This window comes from Eretmochelys imbricata, chromosome 2, assembly GCF_965152235.1.
Source record: "Eretmochelys imbricata isolate rEreImb1 chromosome 2, rEreImb1.hap1, whole genome shotgun sequence".
NCBI lineage: Eukaryota > Metazoa > Chordata > Testudines > Cheloniidae > Eretmochelys > Eretmochelys imbricata.
This window is the reverse complement of record NC_135573.1, coordinates 119,146,661-119,168,116: the sequence shown is the minus strand read 5'-3', so window position 1 is coordinate 119,168,116 and position 21,456 is coordinate 119,146,661. Positions and strand designations below refer to the sequence as shown.

Genomic DNA, 21,456 nt, shown 5'->3' with positions numbered 1-21,456 from the left:
ACAGTCACTCAAGCAGACATTCATATTGACACCAGCCCTTCCCCCAGATAAGAAATAGCTGATGCACTTCAGCTTCATTTATTTTTAACTGGATCCCAATACTACACACTCATCCCACCTTCATTAACACCATGTTTTTATCATGCTAAAAGTTATTTGACAAACCATTTATAGACCATTTTCAAGGCACATAGCTGAATGGTTACGGCAAGACAAGCCAGAAGGGTTCTAGGATCTAATCTGGGCTGAGGTGCTGACTCACTCTGCAACTTTGGCCTACTCCCCTTCATCTTGCCTTGCCTCAGTCACTCAGTGGGTGAAAACAGTACCACACTGAGAAACAGATGCTGGGTCTGAGTTTCACTCTCTTGGGAGTATTATCAAAAGTTTTGCCACCACGGCTGGCATGACGACAGGGCCAGTTTCAGAGTCAAACACCATGCACTATGGGCCCCTCCCCCTCTCACTGCACTTTGAAAAACTGAAGCAATCCGACATCAAATGCGAGATATCATTCACCCCTCTCCAGTCCTCTCCCACTTTGTCTCATCCAGCAGTGAGGCCAAGATTAGCTGTCAGTCACAAGCAGAAGGTACTGCCTCAACTCAGAAGATACACCGTCTCTGGATTTTCTCCCTCCTTATTTTCTCCTCCCAGTCCCCCCACGCGCCCTTTCTGATTTCTGTATGTTCTTTAAAAGAAAAGGAGTACTTGTGGCACCTTAGAGACGAACCAATTTATTTGAGCATAAGCTTTCGTGAGTTACAGCTCACTTCATCAGATGCATACGAAAGCTTATGCTCAAATAAATTGGTTCGTCTCTAAGGTGCCACAAGTACTCCTTTTCTTTTTGCGAATACAGACTAAACACGGCTGTTACTCTGAAACCTGTATGTTCTTTGTTTCCAGACCCTGTATCCCATCACAAACTTGTCATTGCCTCCACTCTCGTTTCCTTCCCCTCCATCCATCACCTACACAGCTGACACAACCAACTTCCCTCCACCCCACACAGCCCAGCACCATCCTCATGTTTGCCACCTTGCATGGGAGTGCCCCTCAAACTTGTCCTGCATCTCTGGGCACGTTCCAAAGATGCTCCACACAGAAAGGGGAGCAAAATAACTATCAGGATGGACCCTGCAATTCTGTCCCCCTGGCAACAAGGGACAGCAGGATCAGATACAGACAAGACAAACAGTGCCAGTATCCTGTTGCAGGTTTATGCTACCAAATACTTCACAGGGGGAGGGGTGGAGAGGAATGTTGGTGCAGCACCACCTAAATATGAAATGAAAGGAGCAGACCTTGTCCAGTCACGTGAACAGACCAAATATATGGAGGCATGTGCAGTTTCCACTCAGCACACTGCTGTTGCTCACAACTAAGCGTAGCTCTAGGTAGACGTTACCAGTTATTTATTGGCGGTATTGCAATAGCACCTAGAGACCCCAAGCTGGGATCAGAGTAGCAGCCGTGTTAGTTTGTATTTGTAAAAAGAAAAGGAGGACTTGTGGCACCTTAGAGACTAACAAATTTATTTGAGCATAAGCTTTCGTGAGCTACAGCTCACTTCATCAGATGCATGCAGTGGAAAATACAGTGGGGAGATTTTATATACACTGAGAACATGAAACAGCCCCTCTGTGCTAGGTGCTGTACACATATGTAATGAGCAGATGGTCCCTGTCCCAAATACTTAATAAGTAATTTCAGTGGGAACTGCTGGGTGCCAGGAACTTTTCTCAGCCTTAGCCTTCTTAAAGATAAGGCTCTACAAGTACTAGGTTAAAAATCAAATGGAAAGAAAAACCACACACAGAGAGGGAGAGGGAGAACAGGTCTGAGTCTACAATATGAACACTATATACTGCTGCTCAAACATCAAACTCTGTATTTCTCAGTTTCACAAGCATTTATAATAGGGCTCCTGAACACTTCTGATCTATAACCACAATAATGAGAGCAATGAATTGGAGGCAAATTAAGCCACTAATAATGAGGAGGGCTTGCAAAAAATGGTCTGGCTCACAGGCCAGTCTGAAAAGTGCACTACCAATTTACAACAGAGGCCAACATTTGGGAATTCTAGGTGAAGCATGCTCCCAGGAGAGTGTGTGCATTTTTAACCAGTTGTGCAGTGCATGTACAGGTGACAGAGAAAACATTCTCTTCTTAGTGCTAGCAGGTAGATTCAGAAATTAAGCAAAATGGGGATAAAGAACTTGCACAGATTTTAGCAAATATTGTAGGGCTGTGTATGACCCAACACTTTCAGACTTTTAAATAATCCTAAATTGTAACCATAAAACTAATCTTACCTTTAAAGTTGCCAAGGAACAAGCCAGGCAGAATCTGTGAGAAAGAAATATAGTATCAAATATAGAGGTCTTGTGGTAGCACAGTTTGACAATGTTTGATTTGCATACAGGATGGAACAGATTTCTGTCGTAGACTATTGTCTAATGGAATCTAAAGGTGCTGGCAGCATTATATATTTCTCCTTGTAACTTTCCCATTCTATAATGCTTCAGGCATGCTGCACTTTGAAGTGTTTCCAACATGACTAAAGGTTGATAGTAATATTTGACAGTTACACACCATCTTCCACCCAAGGATCTCAAAAATAGGCCCTGTAAAACCCTTGTTGTAATGTATTATCCTGATTGAATCAATAGGGAATCAAATACAAAAAAGGTTAAGTGACTTGTCTAAGGACACAGAATAAGTCAGTGAAGGGACTGGAAAATAAAATCCAACAGATCTTGTAGTGCTTGAAGCGGAGGAAGGCAAGTCAGATCACTGTCACCCTACATTTCAGTAAGAATATATAAGAAATATATAGAATATATTTAAATATAAGAAATCACTGCAAACAGCACTTATGAACAGAGTGAGAATCAATGAAAGTCACTCAGTTGCGCTTCCGCGCCCCTCTCCCCCAAACTATGTGCTCCTCAGCAGTGCTCCCATATGCTCTTGCTATTCTCAGTTACATTACTTTCTTTAACTTGGGAGTTTCAAGGTCTTCTTCAGGGTCAGCTCTGTGCAGTCCGAGTACATATGGTTAACAGTGTGATGTTACCCATTCCCACCCTTTCATAAACCTCCTCTACACTGAAGCCAACACACAAAAGAGCATGTATGGAAAAAAAAGAAAAGAAAAGGGCACACACCACAACACAAAAGTAAAACCTTTGTTCTCTCCCACTACATGACAGACACCTGGACATCTATGACCAACATCTAATTCCCCTGAAGAAGCAAAAACAAGATAGCTAAAATATGATCCATTTTCCTTTACACGCCTGTAAAGCATACCACCATCAATGACATGTCAGCACCAACTTCCTACTGCCTTAGCAACGCCCTAATGTCATCACAACTGCATCAACAATCTCCCTAGCACTGCTATTTAAAGGAAAAACTCCCCCCACTTTGCTCAGTCCAGCAATTCGGAAGTTCTAAAAGGTATGAAGTACTTTTGCCAGGGATTGGCATTTGAGACCTTTCTTCACAACAACCATCTTGTTGAAAAGGGACATGATTTGTGTCATGGAGCGTAGCAGCCCAGCATATGGGACTGTAAATTAGTTTCTAGGATGTTTTACCATATAGGTTGCACAAACAAAAACAATCTTTAATACTTATTATGCCACTATCAATCAGGTAAGAAAACAGAAGAGCCACACTTTCAGGCCAACATTATTTTGCATGAACCTCCCTCCCCTACATCTTTAACTTACATTCCCTCTCCATGTCAGGTCACATCATATCCAACCCTCGGGTTCAATCCTGTCAAGCTAGAAGGCCATGTTGCCTAGACCCAATGGACCTTTGCAATTCCCTTAACTATGTACAGGGCTGAACGACGCCCATCCATTTCATTTTTATTTTTGATTTTGCCATACTGGGATCTGAAGGAACGTGAAACTTAAAGCGAAAGTCAAGGGCTGCAAAACCACATGAACCAAAGCTGACAATGTTTGACAAAAACCTATGCAAACAGAGACCTGCAAGTTTAACACAGCTAATGCGTGCTCATGATTTATCCCTGTAGCGGGAAAAGATTCACCAGTGCAGCGACTCCTGCTGGTAGTCCAGGGAATTAGCTCTTCACCAGCACTGGAGCGCCCTCTACACTCCGGTGTCTCACCTGTCACTGGCCCCATGTCCCTTCCAGACCTCAGTTCCTTTTTCCCTGGGGTTCTGCCCCAGCAGGATCCCCACTCTGGGTCTCCCCTCACAGGGAACCCCCAACCCTCTAGACCCACCTTGCCTCAGTGGCTACTGCCAGTCATCAGCTAGCCCCCGTTCACGGGGGCAGACTGCAACGTAAGCCACTCATCATTGGTAAGAGGGTAGGACCTACTGCCTTTGCCTATCCTCAGACTGCCCCTCTGCAGCCCCAGTGCCTCTGTAGGCACTCACCAAGGCCTGCAGCATTGGGGTTTATCAGGCTGGAACTCCGCAGCGCTACTCTGCTTTAGCACTGTTTCCAGGCAGCTAGCCCTTCCCACTACAGTGGGACTCTTTGCTTCTAGCCCCCAGCCTTCTTATAAGGGCCAGCTGGGCCCTGATTGAGCTGGTCACAGCTGTGGTCAGCTACTCCCTCAGCTTCCCCAGCTGTTCTTAATCGCTGTAACCCAGCTGCAGCCCTCTCCAGGACTGCTTTTAACCCCTTCAGGGCAGGAGCAGGGTGACCACCCCACTACAACCCCCCTTTTGGAGTTTTACTAATTAACATCCTTTATAAAGAGAGCAAAGGATGACCCATCTAGAAAGTCATTACTTCAAGAGTGCATGTAATTTGGTCTCCTTAGTATGGACCACTGTGGGGACCCATCCCTGAAACTTTTCACTCTCTCTCAAACGTGCTTGAAAAAAACAAAACAAAAAAAAAAACAACACACACACCTCATAGTACTCTGGTTAGTTTTGTTTTTTTTAAAAAGATGTGGTTGTGTCTCTGACTCAGCTTCAGTCTCTCCTAGTTAAATAGGTGTGGGCTATTGCCTCTGTTCACATTAGCAGCTTCTCCCAGGAGTATTGTACCTGTGACATAAGTGAAGGGCCACTGGCCTAACATGCTCCCAAACAGATCACAATGGCACAAAATTCAACAACCCAACCCAGCCAACTACCTCAGTCTGAGTTTAAATTTCCAAATACAAATGCAATATTCTGTATGTGTATGTATGCTATAGTATTTCAGACTGGACTGCAGCATTTATCTAACAAGCGTATATTCCCAAGAGAGGATTATAGCTTACATTCTAGTCATTACCACTAGGGTTAGAAACCATAAAGAGAAAATGCCCAGACTGGGTAGACGGACAGACTGGAGGAGGGATAAAAAGGAAGATGCTCTTTAAATAGGATGTCCTTAGTGAAGGTGGAAAAAACACAGAAGTGTGTATTTGTGCATTACGAAACCAATAAAGGAAATTAGGATGTCTTGCAAGGAAGAGGCTGCCTCAGGAGTCATTCTAAAAGAATGAAACCTTACCTAGGAGGAAAGCTACCTGGAAAAAGGTGACTCTTCCTATAGTGCTTACTAATATTTCGGCACTATGCTATGGTTGGGAACTTTCAGCTGTGTCATCTCACCCTAACTTCAGCAAATGCAATTTCAGACTACGGAGAAGGGAGGATTAGAACCAAATGAAGAGTGATGGATGGGTGTTTACATGTGAGAGAAGAGGGGAGGGAGAGGAGAAGGGTGGCCATATCATGAACTTTTCAACCACTGCTTTGTGAATAAAACAAGAGCTCTTCATATGAGCTGAAGCACAATATGAAGCAAATGCTATTTAGTAAATACGACCATGGACAAGATCTCTACTTTGCCACCAATCACCAAGGCCATCTAAGTCAGTCATCAGTTCCTAATTGCATTAATGAGAAAGTCAGAATAAATATTGTGATGGCACAGCCCTTTTAAGAGAGCTACTGATACTTATCAACCTCCTAGTAATTCTTCAGATCCACTTAAAAGATTTATGTATGTCTGAATGCCCCATTATTTTCTAAATAGACACATACTCTCAGACTACATTAACATAACTTACTGCATAAAGTTGTTTTGACTAATATCTATTAAGCAATCCATGGAAATTCACTGCAGTTTAATGGGTTTTGTGCAGAGATTATGAGAAGAATGTGATGCAGGGCAAGAACAAGAGGATTAGCCTATTTCACTAAGCGTCACAGGAAAGTCACATAGGTCGATGGGCCAGATCCTCACCTGATGTAAACTGACATAGGTCTATTGATTTCCAAGGAATTATTTACATCAGCTGTAACTATTAGATTAACTTAGAAAAAATGTAAACCAATCTCTTTATTAAATACTATTTACCTATGCAATTTACATAAGGCACTTATTACAAGATCACTAAGCACATGATATATAACACACCTACACGAATAAATACCAAATGCCATTTTAACAGTGCCACTAAAAGAATCTTCCCCTATGAAATACTGAGACTTCCACCATCCCTTCAAGAAAGCCTGAGTGAATAAGAAGAATTGATCTTCAGAGTATCAGACCAAGAAGGGAATGAATCCCAGTGGAAGGCTCTTCACTGGGAATGCCTTTCACTAAGAATGCCTTGCTTACAGATAAATAAATCTAAGTTTTATCAGTTAGAGCATTATCTCCCATCTGATCTCAGCTGCCAAACCACAGAATGAAAAAGAGGGGGTTCTAAGGTCATGCATGATTTTGAAACACAGAAATCAACATGAATCTTGAACTAAAACCCAGGTCAGAGATAAAGCATGAGCAGTTAGAATAAGAAAAGGAAAATGTAGACTATTAAGAAAAACTCTCTAGCAATCAGATCAGTTGGACTGCAGAATAGTCTTTCCATGGAAGTGGTGGAAAGCCCATCACTGGAACCATTTTGACTGGACTAGAAAGATCTCTAGAAACTACTGTGATAGAGGATGGGCTAAGTAAAGAAAAAAATCTGCGGGAGTTTAACCCTCAACTGAAGAGGTTAAAGACAGAGAGAAGGTTAAAAGAAAAGGAGGATTGTGGCACCTTAGAGACTAACCAATTTATTTGAGCATAAGCTTTCGTGAGCTACAGCTCACGTCATCGGATGCTCACGAAAGCTTATGCTCAAATAAATTGGTTAGTCTCTAAGGTGCCACAAGTCCTCCTTTTCTTTTTGCACATACAGACTAACACGGCTGCTACTCTGAGAGAAGGTTAAGGCATTGAAAATTAATTGCAGTTAAGTGATGAATTTGCAGTTTGAGAGGGCTTGCTAGCCAGCCATTTTCCCATAGTTGTGTTGCATGGGAATAATATTACAATAATAATAATATTACAAACAACTTACTTTGGAAGAACCTGGAGGATGACTAGGTGCCAGGCTTGAGAACAACAAGCACAGCTGTTTTTGCTAAGATGTAACAGACAAAAAGTGCCTCAGTCCTCTGCAAGCCTTTCTATAAGCTGCAAAACCCATATAAAAATCAGGTACACTTACTCCTATGAAATACATGTATACCACATTTCTAACTAAACGCAAAACATAGGAACCCCACTGCACTCGTGACTAGAAAACACAACAGTGACAAGGGCTCAAGAACCAACAGACGCTGTAACAGTCTCTGGAGCTTTTCCATTTCTGAACCATTAGGGGCAACAATTAATCTTCTCTTGGCTTCAGTACAAAGAGATGCTCTTAATTGAAATAATCCGCCATCTGATAAGCTGCTCAAATCATGTCCCTCTGTAGTCTCCATCATATATGGCTATACTGCAAGAAGCACTCAAATTACCAACTAATGTCACTGATACTGAGAGGCACTGATGACTCAGGGGGCCACATGCATCCAACAATCAGCTTTGATGATTCCAAGCCCCTCTTAATCCCTTGTGTTACTGCTGGCTCACAACACTGACAGAAAAGGCAATATGCTTGGTGCCACATTCTAACAATTCCAAGAATAAAAACAGCAACCAAGATCTTCAAAAATGATTCTGGATTTTGAGGACCTCAATTTTTGGGTATCCAATTTGAGATACATTAAAAGGAGCCTGCTTTTCAAGAAGTGTTGACCACCTACCATCTGTGAAAACCAAGTAGTTAGAAGGTTATGTCCTAAATAGCCCAAATAAAGCAGAGGGAGATCCATAATTGATTTTCAATTGACCACATGTCCCCAAAGTCACATATAAGGCAGGTATGTGTTACTATTCCCGTTTTGCAGAAGGGAAAACAAATAGGGAGAGGTTAAAGATCTGATCCTGCATCCATTAACTTCAGTGGATCCAGGATCAGGCCCTCAGTGATTTACCCAAGGCCTCACAGCAAGTCAGTGTCAGAGCCAGGAAATCCTGGCTCCCACCTCATGTTCGGTCTACTAATCACATGGCCTTCAAGTGCTAGACAGATACATAAAAAGTGGGATCCTTGACACCCCCAATAGTAAGTGTGAGGCAAAAGAACCACCAGGAGTGTGTTAAACCTTCTGCCTATAGTAATCAGTAAACAATCAGCCTCCATATGTTAGTTTGAAAAATCTAATTAACTTGCATTAAACAAGCGTCTGAACACAAACAGAGCTGACGCTGGAAGAGAGAAGAAAGACATCCAGATTCCTCTGTACTGAATGGCATCAGCTAGGAAAATCCAGATAGTTATAGGTTTCAGAGTAGCAGCCGTGTTAGTCTGTATTCGCAAAAAGGAAAGGAGGACTTGTGGCACCTTAGAGACTAACCAATTTATTTGAGCATGAGCTTTTGTGAGCTACAGTAGCTCTGATGAAGTGAGCTGTAGCTCACGAAAGCTTATGCTCAGATAAATTGGTTAGTCTCTAAGGTGCCACAAGTCCTCCTTTTCTTTTTGCAGATAGTTATAGAAATTCAAACATTTCTTCTAGAACACACCCAAAAACCCACTTAAGAAAACAAATAATACAACAAAAGAGCCAAGAACCACAACAATCACGATAAAGGTTTTTTGACTTGGCTTCTTCAAGGCATGTGGTATAACACATGTCCTGAGACTGACTCATGGGGGGGGGGGGGGTTACTGTGGAAGTGTTAGATGCCTAGGAGATTGCGAAACATAAAGAACGCCATTTATTTTCCTCCAGCAGCTTCACTAGATACCCACGCAGTCAACAAGTCTGGCATCTTGATCTTTCTACCCCTCTGCGTGATGGATGGTTTTAAAGAGGGTGCCCAGAATACTCCTTGAACATCTAGGTAGCTGTAAGGACTCTGGCTGCCTGAAGCATTTCCGTCTTCTCATGCAAAACCGAGAAACACACACACAACAAGGAAACGACAACCGAGAAATATACATATACGCCCTGAGTACTAGTCATGTGGACAGCAGGTTTATAAAGGCGCGTGAGGGATCAGGAGTAGAATTGTCTAGCTCTCCCACTTTGCTAAACTAGTCTACAGCAAATGTATTTTGCAGGGAGAGGAAGGAAGACAGACCTACTTAGTACCAGCTGAAACCAAATCATCGTGCATGCATGGCAGCTGCAGATTGCTAACCAGGAAACGCACCCCCAAGGGGAATTTCAGCCATCGTCTCCTTCCCTTTCCAAAAAGCCAAAATCGAAGTTAGGCAGAAAAACCTCATTTGACCTTAGCTGGCCATAAACGCCTATAGCAACGGCTCGTTACCCCTCATTGTATAAGGATGTTTACTGCAAAACAAAGCAGGGAGGGGGAGGAGACGATGTGGGGAGGCGGTGGATTGATCTTTACAGCAGCTTTTCGATCCTGGGGAGCCCCGCACACCCCGACGCACACGCACACAAAGAATAACAAGAAGAAGCAGCAGCAGCATTACCTTGTTCATCCCATTCCCCATGGCTCTAAGCGGACTGAACTTTAGTACTGCGGGAGAACTCTTGGCTGCAGGCTAAGCTTGCTTGCACGCTGCAGGTCAACGTGCATGGGAAAGTGTTTGCCCTGTGATGAGAGTGTGTATGGGGTGAGGGGGTTACTGTCAATTCTTAGCTGCAGCGCGCAGGATCATCTCTGCCCCCAGCGTGGCCAGGCTTTTCTCCTAGATGCCTTGTGATCAGAGGAGGTTTTCCGCTTGGCTACCCCTGGACCTCGCTGCACGGGAGAACAGCTGAACTAGTCACCAGGGCGTCATTGCCAGGAACCACCTCTCGGCTCTCGCCCTTCTGTTTGCAGGGCTCGCCACCCCCACGTGTGATTAGAGCCCAAACGCCTAGGAAGCGTCCTCCCCCACCCCCCGCAGGCTGCCCTGGGGCTTGTAGTTCCGCCGCTGCCGGCTCCCCCGCCGAGACCCGCCTGAGAAAACTACACGTCCCGCCGTGCAAAGCGACCCCGGCCCTCCCCCGCCTGTAGCACACGCGGAGAGAGCCGAGGGTGAGGCCGGCCCACCCTCATTCCTGGAAGGGTGAGTAAGCGGCGGCGGCTGCTGCGGGTGTGTGGGATGAAGCGGGAGGTTGTTTAGTTTCCTAGCAGTCAGGGCCAAAATAACACAAGTTGCCACACTGAAATAATCAAACCTATTTCTTGCCGTTTATGCAAATCAGGCTTGGTTTTAAAAAAGAAAAACAGGAAAAAAAAAACAACACCTTCTGTTCAGGGCCCTGCGCCAGGAAACCGCTGCTGGGCTTTAGGCTGATCTGTACAGCGGTTTCCAAGGGTCTCTGTAAAAGCCCCGGTACCCCAGCTTTTTTCCGGGATCAGTCTGTGTTCCCAATAGGGCTGTAGTGTAGACGCTACTGCGATGGAAGGGGTTCTTCTGTTGTGGTCATAAATCCACCTCTCTGAGAGGTGGTGGCTAGGTTGAGGGAAGCTTGGGGCTGCTTAGGTGCCGCACAGGGTGTGAAATTGCTCACCTGAGCCATGCTGTGAGGTCGACCTATTTTTGTAGTGTAGACTAGGCCTTAGGACGTGTCTACATTGCAAAGTTCAGTTGACTGAAGTTACGTCAGAAGCCACTTTAATTACATCCACCGTGCACACCCACACAACGTTCCTCGTGTCGGCGGAGCGTGTCCACAGTTGGTGCTCTTGCATCGACAGAGCATTGCAGCGTGGGTAGCTAGCCTCCTGTGGAACTCGCCACCCTCTGCCGCTGGGAGCCCTGGGAACAGATCGCAGCGCATCCTGGGGGTGCGCTCTCCATCCCAAGATGCAGTTCTTTCCCTCCCATCATTCCATGGGCTTCCAACTTCATTTTGCACCTTTTTTGAATAGCCCCTGTAAACCCGCCATCTCTGCCCCCGCCATCTCTGCCTGAAAGCCTGGATCCTGAACTGCTGACAACAAGCTCCCTAGTTGTTTGATATGTTCACAATTAAATGGGAGATGAGAATTAAATGGAGGCAAGGGCAGGTACAGCCAAGGTCTCAGAGTTTGGTCCTGCTCCTGTTGAAGTCAAAACCAGAAGTTCCATTGACTTCAGTGGTAACAGAATTAAGCCCTTAATTTGATAAACTGGCAGTTATTTGGAAAGTTTAAGAATCACTGCTTTAATATAGTCATGACAAGGCCATAGCTGTCTAAATGCCCTACAGTGTCATTCCTTATGTCGTTTTCTGATGACAGCAGTTCTGTTGAAGGAGAAGAACATAAATTGGTCCGTGTGCAGTAGTTAGTGCCTTCCTCCTCCCCTCCCTTGTGCCTAACCAATGGAGAATAGGAACAGTCTTTAATATTTCATTGGCAATGCTCCCCCAAATGTATTTTATTACAGTATTTTTGTGAAATGTAGGCTAAAAAGAAATTAATTGCAGTTTGCCATAATATTACTTCTGCTAGAATTCTGCACCATTGCGCAATGGAGAATTTGCACAGAATTAATGTTCCTCGCAGAATTTTATATTTTCACACAGAATTTGTGATTTCCACCAAAATGTTTTTTTTCTGGTTTTGCAAATCAAATGTATTAGTTATGTATACACATAATGTCTTTGCACACACATGAGCACTACTGCTGTGTGAGCAGCAAGTCTCAACGTAAAAACCTTATGTATTCCCTGCCATCCTGAACCCATCCCCCTCTGCTCCAGCCTGAGGGCGTTCATACCACCTCCAGAGATGAATGGGTGTTGGCTGGCAAACCATGTACACGACCCAACCCACACACACAGAGTTTACCCTGGGTCTCCTTTCCCCATGCTAACCACTGGCTATCCTACAATTAAACTACCACAACTCACCAACCCTCCCACCCATTACAGTGGCATGACCCAAAAAACTTACAATACACATAGAAGCTTGAACTTGGACAAGACATGACAGACACAAAACAGTCCTTAAGGCTGCTATCCTCCTTTTAGGCCAGGTCATTACAATACTTTTGTATAACATACTTTTGTATAATGATTTTGTTTAAATGAAACATTTAGTTTCACTGAACCAGAAGATAGTTGTCAACAAAGATACATCAAGTTCAGTATTAATATGCCTACTAAGGAATCTATTTGTCAAAAAACATTTCCTGAATCTTTTTCGTTGTCTATATTGTTACAGACATACTTGCTGACAGGTATTTTGAAATAAATTACCAAAATAATTGAAACTGGCATGATTATATTGTGCTATTTTGACAAACAAAATATGTAGAATTTTGCAGAATTTTAAAATATGTGCAGAATTTTTAATATTTTTTAGTGCAGAATTTCCCCAGGAGTATAATATAGAAATGTAGAACTGGAAAGGACCTCGGTAGGTCATCTATTCCAGCTCCCTGCATTCTGTACCATCCCTGACATGTGTTTGTCTAACCAGTTCTTAAAAACCTCCAATGATGGAGATTCCAGAACTCCCTAGGTAATTTGTTCCGGTGCTTAATTACCGATACAGTTAGAAAGTTATTCCTAATGTCTAACCTAAATCTCTCTTGCTGCAGTTTAAGCCCATTACTTCTTGTCCTGTCCTCAGTGAATAAGGAAAACAATTTATCACCCTCCCTTTTATAACAACCTTTTACATACTTGAACACTTATGTCCCTCCTCTGTCTTCTCTTCTCTAGACTAAACAAACCCAGTTTTTTCCATTTTTCTTCATAGGATGTGTTTTCTAGACCTTTAAACAATTTTGTTGCTCTCCTTTGGACTTTCTCCAGTTTGTTCACATCTTCCCTGAAGTGAGGTGCCCAGAACTGGCCATCCACACAGTATTCCAGTTGAAGCCTTATCAGTGCTGAGTAGAGAGGATGAATTACTTCTTGTGTCTTGCTTACAACACTCCTGCTAATGCTGTTCAATTTTTTTTTTTACAACAGTATTACATTGTTGACAAATATTTAGTTTGTGATCCACTATAGCCGCAGATCTTTTTCCTACACAGTCATTTCCCATTTTGTATTTGTGTAATTGGTTATTCCGTCTTAAATCTAGTACTTTACATTTGTCCTTATTGAATTTCATCCTATTTATTTCAGACCATTTCTTCCGTTTGTCAAGATCATTTTTGTCAAGATCATAATCCCCTCCCAGCTTGGTATCACCCACAAACTTTATAAGTGTACTCTCTATGCCATTATCTCTTGCACTACCAGGTTATTCTTAGTACTTATTTTCTTATTTTGTTGTTGTATAATAAACTATTTTATATTGCACACATGTCCAGATCCTCAGCAGATACGATCAGTTAAAGTGAATGGAGCATACACTGATTTATACCTGCTGAGGATGTGATCCATCATGTTAAATATATGCATTGTTTTCAAGCCTTTAAAGCCAAAATAAATGATAGAAATATAGGGCTAGTAGGGACCTCAAGAGGCCATCTAGTCCATCCCCCACGGCTAACGCAGGATTAATTACATCTACACCCTCCCCAACAGGGGTTTGTCTAACCTATTCTTAAAATCCTGCATTGAGAGGAATTCCACAATCTCCTTAAATAACCTGTTCCGGTGTTTAACTATTCTTATAGTTAGACAGTTTTTCCTAATATATAACCTGAATCTCCCTTTCAGCAAACCAAGCCAATTACTTCTTGTCCTACCCCCGGTGGACACAGAGAACAATTAATTACTGTCCTCTTTATGACAACCTTGTACATAACTGTCTTCAACTATGTCCCTCCTCTGCCTTCTTTTCTCTAAACTAAACAAACCCAGTACTTTCAACCTTTCCTCATAGGTCATGTTTTCTAAGCTTTGGATCATTTTTGTTGCTCTCCTCTGGATTCTCCAATTTGTACACATCTTTATTATGTGGCATCCAGAATTGGACACAGTTCTCCCCCCGAGGTGTCACCAGTATGGAGTAGAAAGGAACAATTATCTCTCATGTCTGACATACAACACTCTTGTTAATACATCTCAGAAAAACATTTGTCTTTTTTTGCAGCAGTATCATATCGTGTTCAGTCTGTGATTGACTACAACCTTGACTGGCAAGAGCAATCTATAACCAAGGTGATCACATTGAATAAACGCACACTCTAGCTGGGTATGAAAGCACTTGCTGGATCTGATAGCTTTCAGCATTCCTGAGAAGTGGCATTATTTTAGCATAGCATATAACCACAAAAATCCTATTTTTTTGTATTGCCAGGTAACATGTGAAGCATATGCAGAGCAATAGCCACTTTTTGACATTGCATACGTGAGTTCAGTGATGCTAAGTTCCCTGATTGCTGCATCTGTCTTTGAGGCAATTGTCTGGGTAAAAATCAGAGCCAAACTGATGGCGAAACTGACCATTTTTTTAAAAATCTAGTCGTCTGCTTTAACTGCAGGTTAAGTTTGACACCCTTAAAAGAAAAATAAATGAATAACCCATGCCTGTTATCTTCTGATCCCTTGGTAAATACAATGGGCTGCTGTGTTTACACTATACAACAGGCAGAAAGCAACCTCATCCTTCCTTTATCTGGCAGAAACTGATTCAGAGTGGGGCTGGCTTCCAATGAAAGGGATTCATGACTAATTTTGCAGGGCTGGCAAGGAAGAAGATTTAAAAAAAAAAATCAAAAAGTTTCCAATGGAACAGTTTTCAACTGGAAAATGCTGATTCTATGACATCGAAAAGTTTTGTGGGAAATAAATTGAGCTTAAAACCAAATTAATAAACAACAAGGGGTTAGGTAGTGATTGGTTTGGGGGAGTGGTCAGTAAAGGAGAGAGAGCTGGATGAAGGGCAGTCTCACCGAATTCTGGGATTCCTGCTGGATAACTGTAATGTATATAGTTACATAAAACTACTCTAGCCCATACTACATTACTAGTGCACTGCAGAAGACATAGCACTTTGAATATGAGTGATAAGCATTATCGTTTATTATAATGATGGTTTCCACTGAGCTGAATTCAGACACAATTTTATTAATTCAAGGCCTTAAGGGCAAATTTTGCTCTCATTTATGCTCGTGTAAATCTAGAGCAACTCCACTAAAGTCAACTGAGTTGCTCTTATTCAAATCCCCATGTAACTGATGAGAGCAAATTCTGACCTTTAAATTTTATAGCAAACCGACTTAGGGCTGCACCTGCTGGCCAGAATAGCTGGATCACAGTCCTTCCCTAATCGCACCCCTGATCCACCCCTCCAATCCTCTCCACCAGAAGGTGGCCTGGAGGACATTCCAGGATGTATGGGGTGAATCCACAACTGAGGACGTAAGGCAGAAATGGCACAAAGGAGCCTTACAAGAGGTCAAGGACCTGGCCAAAAAAGTAATGGACAATTCAGACAGAAGGAGCAAACCTAGCAGTCTATCAAAATGCTGTCGGAGGAATGTAAATGTAAAAAAATAGCTCAGACTTGTAACGCTTTTTGGAGAAATGTACAAGATAATCTAGATGTAGGTTAGCTGCCATAGCAACCATTGATCAAATAACTGCATTTTCATATCTGTAAAGCTATCATTCAGCAACCTCTGTTTACATGTACCTAAAGCAATTAAAAAATTAATCTAGCTGAAAACTCAACAGGAATGGCTGATGGGTTGCAGCTACTTGGTTTATTTGACTGTTACGAATTTCTTGGTTAAAATATGTGGAAAAAGAGTACTTAAAAGGCCTTAACAATTCTGATTTTACTCCATTTTTGAAAGGCCGTTTTGGGGAGGTGGGACAAGTGGAAAGAACATGTTAAAAATAGATCATTGCTATAACTTTTAGAGCAGTGAACTCTAACCAATGACTCGTACTGCCTTGACTTTACCATATCCACTTACCTGATCTGTCTTCCACCTTCACTTTTGCTGCATATGTAAGAAAGTAAATGGTCCGGTCAACAATTCGGTTTATCTTTCATAATTAGATAGCAAAGTGTTACAAAAATAGTAACACATTTTCCATCAATTAAGAATCTTCTTCAAATATAATAAAATACTGAATTCTGGAACTCTACGTTTTGCAAAACATTAAACATTTTCAATGGAGACAAGAACATTAAAAAGCATATTGCATATATGATTAGTTACTATAAATAACCCGTTGTTGAGTGGGAGTGAAATACCAAAATTTACTCCTGCTCATAAGCTAAAAATTTATTTGTTTCTGTTGCTGTTCATTGTATACAAGGACTCTAGAGGAAAAATATTGTTTTAATAGGCCATTTTCTGCTCTCAGTTTACACCTGTGCAATCTCACTAAAGGTAATCTTCACAACTCTCCTGTGCAGCAGGTAAGTAAATAGCAATATGTGGAAGAGAGATCCCTAAGAGGCGACAAGAACTTTTTGGAGTGGGCAGAGCTCAATTTCTTGAAATTACCATTTAAAAAATTACTTTGAAGCTTGGTGAGGAGCAGGGGTCTCATCAACACAGAACCATCAGGAACATGAGCTGACGTTTATTGAATCCAGTAGGAGTCTTTGAATCAGGCTTTAAAAGAAGCTGTGACTATGCCCATGAGGTTAGCCTAGCACATTGTTTTCAGCAGACATGCACCATAGATGTTTTTCTGGAAGACACTGCAAACTGCTGGGTAGCAAGACACAGGAGACAGTCTCCTCACCCGTTCCTTTCAATTTCTTGACTTTCTTCACCTCACTGCATGTGAAAATACTTTGCATGGTGGGCTCTGAAGAGGAGAGCGCTCTAAAAAGATCCGATCATTCTGCTTTCATACTGTAAATATATCTGGTTGTCCTTTTCTCCATCCCTGCTTATTTGTTTAGATTTTAGAAATGCTGATGCAATCTACAAGGTTTGTACGACTAAGGGAAAGTTACAGTCAGTCAGATGTGGTCTGCTTCCATTCAGTATAGCCAAATGGTGAACTGAGAAATGGCTAACATAAGTTAGACCAGCAAGTACGTCCTCCTCCATTCTTGGAAACTTGACTGAAACTAAACGCCTTGGAATGTCTTGACTGAATTTGTGTTTTGATAGTCCAGATGAGCTGTGTGGTGCACCAGAGAAGACACAGCATAGCATTGCTCTTAAAATGCCACTAAGCCTTTCCCTGAGACAAATGTGCAAACTCTTGGGTCAGATTCCCAGCTGGTATGAATCATCAGTGTAGCTCCACTGAAGTCAACAGAGCTACATGGATTTACACTAGCTGAGGATCTGGCCTTCTTATGTTTAGCAAGTTTTGTTTTGTGTGATTTCAGTAGGAACAGGATGGGGCCCACGAAGAACAACTGTAGCAAAAGAATCACTTGACCTTAGTTTTCTGTAAATAAAGAAAGCAGACGTGAGGAAATTTCACAATATCCTTTTCTCTTCTTCTTATTTCACCTGCTTTGATGGTTACTTTATTTGTCACTGGCAGAAAATGAAACTCATCTTATTCTCTTTTAATATCTGAATAGCACCATAATACATACAGATGGATTTATATTTAGGAGTGGTGCCAGCACTGAGTAATTTTACTATTTAATATAGTTGATAATATCTGACCAAATATTCTAGAATAAGTCACTATAGAAATGAAGGTAGGTTTCCTGTGTGGCTTGCAATATCATGCTAAAGTACAAAAGAAACCTGACTTGGTTTCAGTTTTGAAATAATAGATACTGAGCCATTTTCAAAAGTTCCTTTGTATTTTCTTCATTGTTTAAACAGGTGTGCTTCTCAGACTTAAAAAAACAAAAGCTTAGCTAAAAGCAAGTTGACGTTAGGAAGCAAAACCAGAGCTGAGTGATAGTGCTTCAAAATTGAGAGACAAGAGTGGGTTTAAACAAGAACTGAAAAGTTGCATCAGTGCTTTTAAAGTGTCATCTCTTGTATTTTAAAAAAATGTACTAAATGTACGACCGTATTCTACAGTTATGTTCCAAAACACTACAGCTTATAGTAGTGTTACTGCAATGTTTTGGATTACAACTGTAGAATATTACAGTCCTTTATTTTTAATACAAGGGATGTTACATTTTCATGCCAGTCGGATGCCCTGTAGATTAGGAGTCAATGTTCAAGGTCATAAATGTTCAAAGCTTATTTTTTCAGAACATTTGCTTTGTGTATGCGGAAGACGGGCAACAGTCTTTTAAAAAACACTCTTGCCTTCCCACTGCCAGTTTACCAGAAGTAGAAAAACCCATATATAGTGAGCACAATTTCAAGTTATATACAGGGTATTCCACTCCAGTGACAGCTACAAGAAGACAGATTTTCAAAAGAACTCAGCTCCTGTTTAGGTACCAAAGTAAGTGTCAAGATTTTAAACAGAGAGCTTTAAAAGTACCAGTTCACAAAACCACTGTCTACTGACCTACTTCAGTCTGAGCAATATGACAGGTCATCTCTCTGAAGCAGGATGAGACCGGACAGCAATACAAATATTGGTCTCTGAACCAAATTCTGTCTGTAGGTGCATGTGCTCTCTTCCAGTGAAGTCAAAGTTTGGACTCTGACAGTTTGGGAAATTTGTCTGGGTAAAACTTAGGAATTCTGGTTCATTTTTAAGAAATTGCTATATCATGGAATACCTCAGTGTACATTGAATCAGCCATTTACTAACAGGGGCCTTGTCTTCAATGTTAAAAAAAGGTGCATTTTTTAACACAGGGTAACTAATAATATGTATGAGCTATCCTACGGTAATGACACAGTGAAGACCAGACACCACGGTAAGGTAAAGAGCCCTATACCTCTTCCAGGGGTTAACCTCAGTACATTTACCTCACGGTAAAACTAATGTGCCTGGTCTTCCTGAGGAAAAACTGAAAATTTTCCAGTAAAACGGTTTTTGTTTGGTTTTATCCAAATTTTCCATGGGAGGAGAGGGAGAAACCATTTTCCAGTCAACTCTACTCACCAATGCTTTCCTTTCAAACACCATGGTTAAATTCAGGAGGGTTAGGCCTTGAGAATTAATTCCAGGTACATCTCACTTGCACCCCCTTGACCCAAAAGCAATATCTTTTCATACGTTAACACCTACTCCATTCGTGTGTTCCCCTACGGCAGTGTTAGACTTTAGAGATTAGATAAGATTCAGCATTTAAAGTGCAGCTCTATTCTGAAAAATGATTCAATACCAATGGCAGTGAGATATCATGTTTGCTATCTCACAGTGGTTTGCATAATAAATGTGTTCAGCTTCCAAATACGATGTTTTTATAACTGCCAGTGATATAAACTCAGCCAGGCGTTTAAGAGTCAAGATAGAATCTTTCCTTCTTGCACATCCTCATCTGTAATAGAGGGTCTGCAAACCAAATTATGTCCTCAGCTGATGCCTTTAGCCTTCCCTGGGCACCTTGATGTGGTGGGAAGGCTTTTGTGTTCCAAGGATTCCGAGAGGTATACCAGTGGGAGCTTTAACTCCGGGTAGGGCTGCATAAGCCAGACAGGTCAAAGGGTAGGGTCCAGACAAAAAACAGGCCACTGGGCCTCCAGGTTGAGGGAGGGCAATAGGCCAACAAACTATCCTTGTTAAAAACAAAAAAAATTAAATGCTAGAAACAGATCAAGGTAGCCATTCCAGGAAACAGCATGGTAAACAGGGGTGTTTGTGCCCTAAAGTGATGTCTGACAGCACAAGAAGGATTCAGATTCAGTCTGATGCCTATATAGTCTCATTGTCTTCAATGAGTTTGAGCATGTAAAATGGACAGGAATTTAGCCAACAGCTCTGCTGCTGATGCACTAGATGGAATGGAATCCAGTTCATTTTCCCTTAGCGGTACGTGGCTCCAGAGGACTCACGGGAGTAAAAACCAGGAAAAAACTTACTTTGGGCACCAAAGTGAGCAGCTAACTCTAACTGCATGCAGGGACTGCTTCTATAGAGTAAGAAGGTGCCGGTCTTCCATAGTGGCTTTTCAGAGTAGAACCACACTTTAACCAGCTTGTGGTTCTCCTTAGGCACGCATACGACTCTCTTCTCAGGGTGGATTGAAGCATCAGGTACTGACCTACCATGGCATTAATTTGATGGTTGGGAAAAGAGAAAATTGTTACTTCAAATAAAAACACAAATGGAGACAAACATATGGGTGTCAGCAAAGTCAACAGAATCAGACTTCTGGAAAATGATGGCCAACCAGATCTCTCCCTAGGTCAAAGTGCTCATATTGTAACCATTATTAGTAGTTTAATGAATATTTCAGGGGTTACTCAGCAATAAACTTGTTACATACTGTTCTTGGTATTCTGAATATTGTTTCAATCGTTTGCGGCTTTTCAAATTTTCGTTTAATGATGTGGTGGCTTTTCACCTGGTAAAGGCTGAATGCTGCTACTCTGTTATATAGGAGTCATTGCAGGAGTGGTATGCGTGTAAAAAAAGTTGAGCTGGTCTGGCACCTACACCAAAAATACATTTCTAGACTGTAAAATGTAACCCCAATCTTAGATTATATTAATTTTAGACATTTTCCCATCTCAGCTAATATTCTGAGCAGTGTCATTAATCATCTATGAGTGGGATTTTCAAAACCACACTGTATTGGCCTAATTCGGCCTGTATTACAGTCACTTGTCATTTTACCATTAGCTTCAATAGGAGAAGTTGTTGAAGGTCAATGCTGAGCACATCTGAAAATTCTGCCCTGTATTTTTTAAACCTGAGACCATCCACAAAACCGAATGTTGAGGAGAGCCTCTATCAAAATATACTCAGGGCTAAATTAGAAATGTCTAAATTTCACTCTTAAAAACAATCCTAATTTCTAATTGTGGTTCTGTACTTTACCAGCAAGTTTCTGTCATCCTGCTGTGGATCTGATCCCCAACATTTCACATGTTCAGAGTCGGGAATCCAGGTAAGAGAAAGGGGCAGTTTAGCCATAGGAATAGGTGACATCTATGAGAGAAGTAGCTATTTACATAAACAAAACCTAAATAGGGCTAATTCATTTCCCCCATTTCTAGAACGCACAGGTGCTGCTTTTTCAAAGTCTCAACATTTTCTATGCCAAATTTCAGGGCCTGCACAAACTTCTCCTGTACTTGTTGGCTGACTGACACTACTGACCATATTCTTCTTGAAATCTTGTCCTTCCTTAGCTTTTGACACCCCACTTTCACCTAGTTCTCTAATCATTCCTGCAGAGATTTTGTTTGGGGGATC

The 21,456-nt window shown here is 41.8% G+C and overlaps 1 protein-coding gene across 3 annotated transcripts in view; it reads right to left on the bottom strand.

Moving 5' to 3' along the window:
- Window positions 1-10,179, bottom strand: part of DUSP22 (dual specificity phosphatase 22) — a 57,335-nt gene extending 47,156 nt beyond the window's left edge. For 2 of the 3 annotated variants that reach the window (XM_077810713.1, XM_077810714.1), the window contains exons 1-2: window positions 9,834-9,845; window positions 2,322-2,355 (exon numbers count right to left, since the gene is read on the bottom strand). Coding sequence is in view for 1 of the 3 variants with exons in the window: in XM_077810712.1 (XP_077666838.1) it covers window positions 2,322-2,355; window positions 9,834-9,854 (55 nt within the window). In the remaining 2 variants the exon portion in view is untranslated. Of the gene's footprint in view, window positions 1-2,321; window positions 2,356-9,833 lie in introns of all 3 variants that reach the window. The other variant, XM_077810712.1, reaches the window with a different exon arrangement.
- Between the last annotated feature and the right edge of the window lie 11,277 nt (window positions 10,180-21,456).